The sequence below is a fragment of the Schistosoma haematobium genome, chromosome 6 (assembly GCF_000699445.3).
Source record: "Schistosoma haematobium chromosome 6, whole genome shotgun sequence".
NCBI classification, from domain to species: Eukaryota; Metazoa; Platyhelminthes; class Trematoda; order Strigeidida; family Schistosomatidae; genus Schistosoma; species Schistosoma haematobium.
The window spans coordinates 8,305,486-8,311,485 of NC_067201.1; the positions used below are offsets into that span (position 1 = coordinate 8,305,486).

General features: G+C 30.9%; 1 protein-coding gene across 1 annotated transcript in view; it reads right to left on the minus strand.

The window, feature by feature from the left end:
* The window catches only part of CCDC33 (Coiled-coil domain-containing protein 33), a 42,675-nt gene extending 37,173 nt beyond the window's left edge, over window positions 1-5,502 (minus strand). Inside the window, exon 1 of the mRNA XM_051216781.1 lies at window positions 5,052-5,502. Within this exon, the coding sequence (XP_051065396.1) occupies window positions 5,052-5,087 (36 nt within the window). The 5' untranslated portion in view covers window positions 5,088-5,502. The remainder of the gene's footprint in view (window positions 1-5,051) is intronic.
* Between the last annotated feature and the right edge of the window lie 498 nt (window positions 5,503-6,000).

Genomic DNA, 6,000 nt, shown 5'->3' on the forward strand with positions numbered 1-6,000 from the left:
AAGTCTATATAATTATTTGAGTGCGTTGGTTTTCGGTAGGTGGTTAGATTCAGAGCTCCACTCAGATTTCTTTTAACTAAATAATCTAAAAAAGGTAGCTTATCGTGTTCATTTTCATTCTCATATGTAAATTTAATGTGAGATGAGAGTGTACTGATCAACTTAGAAAAAGATCTTAGATGAATCTTTTTTATGACAACAAAGGTATCGTCTACATACCTGAGCCAAATCCCTGCTTTAATATCATCGGCGAAAATATCCGATTCTATATGTGACATAAACAGGTTGGCTACAATCGGGTACATGGAGGATCCAATTGCTAATCTGCTTGTTTGCTTGTATAATGTCCCGTTAAAAGTAAATAAGGTTGAATTTAAGCACAGTTTTATCGATTTCATAATTAGGCTGATGCTTAAAGGATATCTGCCAGATAAAGTATTGTCATTATCTAGTAAATCACTAATAAAGTTTATGCATCTATCTATAGGAATACTAGTGTATAATGAGACAATATCATAGTTTATCATGATTTCATTCTTTTAAGTAATTAATTCCGATAGTTTCTATTTGAAGTCATAGGACTCTTCAATTATATTATGTAAGTTTTGTTGAATTGGCTTTAATATTCTGTCCAGATATTTAAATAATGCATATGTTGGCGTGTCTGTAAAGTTTACTAAAGGTCTTAGTAGGAATTTGAAGTAAACCATAAAAACGTGGATTAGTGTATGATTTGGGATATGAAGCACACCATAAAGAGACATCAATCACTAATTTTAGTTCTTGCAAAAAATGAATTGTCTCTGATTTCACTTTATTTTTAACCGTTCAAAGATATTTTGGACCAATCTTTTGATATGCATCTGTGGAGAAATGTTCAAAAGCTTTAGTATCATAATCCTTTTTATTCATGACTATTGGTGTATTGTTCTTGTCAGCTTTTGTGTTTACAATAGTACTGTCTTAGTTTATTTTCTTGAAATGTTAGATGTAAGGTGTTTATGTTTAGTCAAAATATGAGATATTTCTTTAACAATTTGTATTACAATAGTTGAGATTGAAGCTATAATACCATGGGAAACCTGAAAGTACTGAACGGCCTTTTCGTCCTATTGTAGGACTCCTCAACAGTGCGTATCCACGATCCTGCCTCGCGAGATTCAAACCGAGGACCTATCAGTCATAAAAAGAATATCACCCTAAAGTTAGTCACAAAATGAAGGTATGATATTGTTTCAAACGAAACAATAAGGTCATGTATAATATATGCTAACACAACTATGAGAGAATCTATTTGTTCGTTGGTTATTGCTGGAATATCAGTTTGATTGTTAAATAACACAATTTATACCTTCACTTAGTTTTATGCATGTGGAAAATTTAAGATAAAGGAATTTATGGGTATTTATAAGTTATTCGAAGAAGACCAGTGAATTTTTTGATGCTCAAAACTCATATTACTCAACAATCAAAGGATATATCGACGTGTATCCAATCTATGAAAACCGACTAGAAGGTCGAAAATTAGTTGAGTAAAACAAATAATTAGTAGGATCAACTGTCCTTTTTACATCTAGTATTGATAAGACATTCTGTTATGTATTTGTGAAGGAATCACTTAGTTCCAAATTATTTCGAAGTGTTTTTATGGGCTGAAAATGTTTTCAGAAAAATGTTAAAAGTTATTACCAAATAAATCCTTCAACTGTATGTGAGTAGTATCAGTCCCTCATCCATCCACTGACCTAATTTACAGATTACTACGAGTTTTTTCTTCCTTTGTCTCACTTCCTACTAGTTTTATTACTAATAACCTTAAATAACTATTTTCAAAGTTTATATTACGAGGTGATCTTACATATATCACTAATGTAGACCTGGACCACCGAACGATCGTTTCCTCCTAGTATGAGACTCCTCAGAATTACACATACACAACCAATCGAACCAACGACTCTCAGTTTCGCGATGAACGCCTAACCTTTAGACCACTAAGCCGGCAGCTAACATCGTTAATGTCTAACTTCTAACAATTCACAATACTTCTCAACGCCCATGCATTGCCTGCCTTCAATTACTGTCTCATATACTAAGATAAAATGGACGCCTAGTGTTTCCATGTTTTCAATGTTGGCCTAGTTGAGAACAACTCATGATTTAAACCTTGAAAGTTCTCACAAACTCTACAAATCCCTTAAACCAATAAATAATAATTCCCATATTCTTGGATTATTTATTTTCTTCCATAAAGTATATTACACATAAAAGACAATGATTATCATTGATTTTACTACAATGAATATTAGGAGAGCCAATACATTTTATAGCTGTCGGTAAAGAACAATAAGGATAAATAATAAATAATAACCGACAATTGTGTATTTTTCTTTAGATAAAACTTAGTCGCTATTTCCTTTCCAAGCAAAACTTCAGTTAATTTAATTAACGTTTTATCTGACATATTGTAAAACCCTTTGATAGAAATTCAATTGTATTGTATTATTTCTCATGAATGAAAGTCATTCTTAGGTTGTTTTATTAGTGACATTACATTGATACAGTTATTACCGCTTTATCACAATCTTAGTAGACACCAACATTTGAACCGACTAATACTACTCCCAAATGAATTTGTTATATGTTAATGTCATAGTGTATTATTTTAAAATGCTTTGCAGACGATTCGAAAACAAAATCATCTAAGAATTAAAGTGTAGTTGTAATATTCAGAATGTCCTTTATCTCAAAACTTGTATACGTTCTCTTTATCACGTTTCACCAAAATCTTTATGAATGTTATTTGACATTGCACTAATGAACAGTTTGTGATTTCCATCTGGTACACAATCAGCTTTCACAATGAGGAATTTAGTTAAACGTTATCCATCAGTATACAAACCGGTCTTGTATATTTAAACGATCCGCTTCCAGGTGACTAAACACTATGAAGCGTTGTCAACAAGATACTATGTGTTTCTTTAACACTGTGAAAACTGCTACTTAATTATATCTCATAAGAATATTTCATTCTACTGATGAATAGTAAGGCTTGATTGATATAACCTTACCTTTAATTTAATAATTGGCTAATGTACATGTGAATTTATTAGGATATCTCCAATATAAACCGTTTTTAACCAACAATATTTAAATAATAACAGTATACATTAGCTACCCTATTCCTATCTTGGTGACTAAATTTAAAAGAAACATAGGATGATCATAATATTTTATGACAAGATGTTGACCGTTTTAACTGGAGACCCTATTCTCAATTAAAATGAAGACTTTAACTAAACATTTTTAAATATTTTTTCTGTTTCGCAAGTATTTTCATTTCTTTTACATAACAAACAGCACAATACTATTTGTCGTTAAAGAGTATCAGGCTAATTCGAATAAATGTTTGTGATATTTCATATACCCACGTCTTGAGAATTAGACAGGTTCCGATTTATTATCCATTTACCTTTAATAGTCTAAAGTCTCATTCTAGTCACTTACAATAATGGCCAAATCGTAGCTTCATCAATATAACTCGGCTAACACTAAGCATTAAACATACTTGACACAAGTCGAACCCAATTGATCAATCAATTGTGACTATCTTAGTTTAACAGGATATCAGTTGAACTTTTAATTTTCTTTACTTGATTAACTAGATTATCTTCACTTACAAGTTTCTACATCAATTGGTATCAATGACTATAATTCCCATTTGCCAGAATATGTTCATTATTCAATTGAGCAATCTAATGTATTTGAAAATTAACTTACATTCAAGTGTTCATGTATTTAGTTACCAACAGCATTATCACTTCTGATGCGTTAATATTACAAATTTCAGGGTTTTATAAGCATCACAATTGTAAATGAATTTCAAGAAGTAATTCCCAAACTTCAAATCAGAACTCATGAAAAGTAGATATCAATCGTCTCAGATTTTATGCATTTCTCTACTAACAATGTTGGAAAACAGTTACACAGAATAAAAAATCAATAAAAATTTAAAGTACAAACCACAGTAATAGTTTAGCGATTTAACGATCATCAAAAGACTAGGAAGTTCTACACTCAACCCTCAATAGTAGACTCAATGGCATACATTGCTGAGGCGATAAATGTTTTTTTACTTATCAACGAGTTGCTTAAATTAAGTCAGTTTTTTTTAATATAAACAATGCAAACACATTTCGCCTTATAAATACTAACAAATTGAGTAAATTAAATCAGTCATGTATCGTGCACAAAAGCTATTAATAAACAGACAGCAAATGTAAAATATCCTATTCCATACACACGGACAAATGCAAATGAAGTCAACCAGTGTAACAGCAGCAGTCTCTGCATCAATAGGCCTTAACATACACAAGGGGAAAATCAATATCCTCAAATTCAAAACAGAGAACAGCAATCCAATCACACTTGATGGCGAAACTCTGCAAGATGTAGAATACTTTACGTACCTGAGAAGCATCATCGACGAACGATGAGGATCAAATGCAGACGTATAGGCGAGGATAGGTAAAGCAAGGACCTCATTCCTACAGTTGAATAACATATGGAACTCGAAACAACTCTCAACTAATATCAAAATCACAATCTCAATACGAACGTGAAGACAGTCAGTTCTACTGTTTGGAGCTGAAACTTGGAGAACTACTACAACCATCATCTAGAAGGTACAATTACTTATAAATAGTTGTCTACGCAGAATATTCATGATCCATTGGTTGAATACCATCAGCAACTGCCTATTGTGGGAGAGAACAAACCAACTTCCATCTGAAGAGGAAATTAGGAAAAGATGATGGAAATGGATAGGAAATACATTACAGAAATCAACAAACTGCAAAAGGGGGGAACAGGCGTAATTAAGTAAGTAAGTATATGGATGGTTGGCATCTACCCAGATCGGACGGTAATAATGTGACTTGACTTGTGTCAAACTTATACCTCACACTTAATACCCAACTTGACTTATTCTATCCTGATAAAAATAAATTTATAAAGAAAAACATAAAAATTATTTTGTTTCGAATATAACTCACTTCACTTGTACTAGGACGATAATACAATCCGGACATTATAATCAATTCATTTAATAATGTTCCTTTTAAAATGAATCAACGTTTTTCTTATGGAAAACTCTCAATAATAATAATAATACAATTGAATACAAGATAATTCAATCTTATATAAACCAAATTATAACTCATTAGTGAATATTCAACATTGTGTATTTAACTTAGCCGTATGTATACACATGTAGTCATAATATATCATATACATATATATATATATATATATATGGGAATTTTTGTTTCAAACAAAGGATACTATCTGTTCTCTTTGTTTTCTATGTATCATAATTCAAATAGAAACGAATTAATAATTGTATCGTGATTATCATCATCCGTTGATAATCATAATCATCATTATTACCATTATTATTATTATCTCTATTCATCTGCTTTGAAAAAACAAATAATAAACATCGTAGAGAAAAATAAAAATCTTTATTAGAAACTGAATTTATATATTTATATACAAAGTATTTTTGAAAAGATAATGATAAAAATATTAAACGAAATCGGTTACCATGGTAACTTGTATTTTTTGTAATTTTAAAATAAGAAATAACAAAGTAAATAAGTTAGTAAGCATGGCATAGTTTTGTAATGTTGTGTTTAAGTAAATTACAACCAATTGGTAGTTATTGATTAATTGTAGTTTGTCAGTGCAATTTGTCCATAATAATATAAATGGCATATATATAAAGAGAGAAAGATGAAGTTGATTTCTGACAAAAACGTTTGATCTGAATAATTAGATGTAAGAAGTTTTTACACAATAGAAATATCAATGGTTGAGATCATGAGCCAATTGAAACTAGATCACCATGTATAACTTGGAAGTAATGGACGGCCAACACGTTCTATTGTGGGACTCCTCAGTAGTGTGCATCAACAATCCCGCTGCCTCGTGAGGTTCGAACAC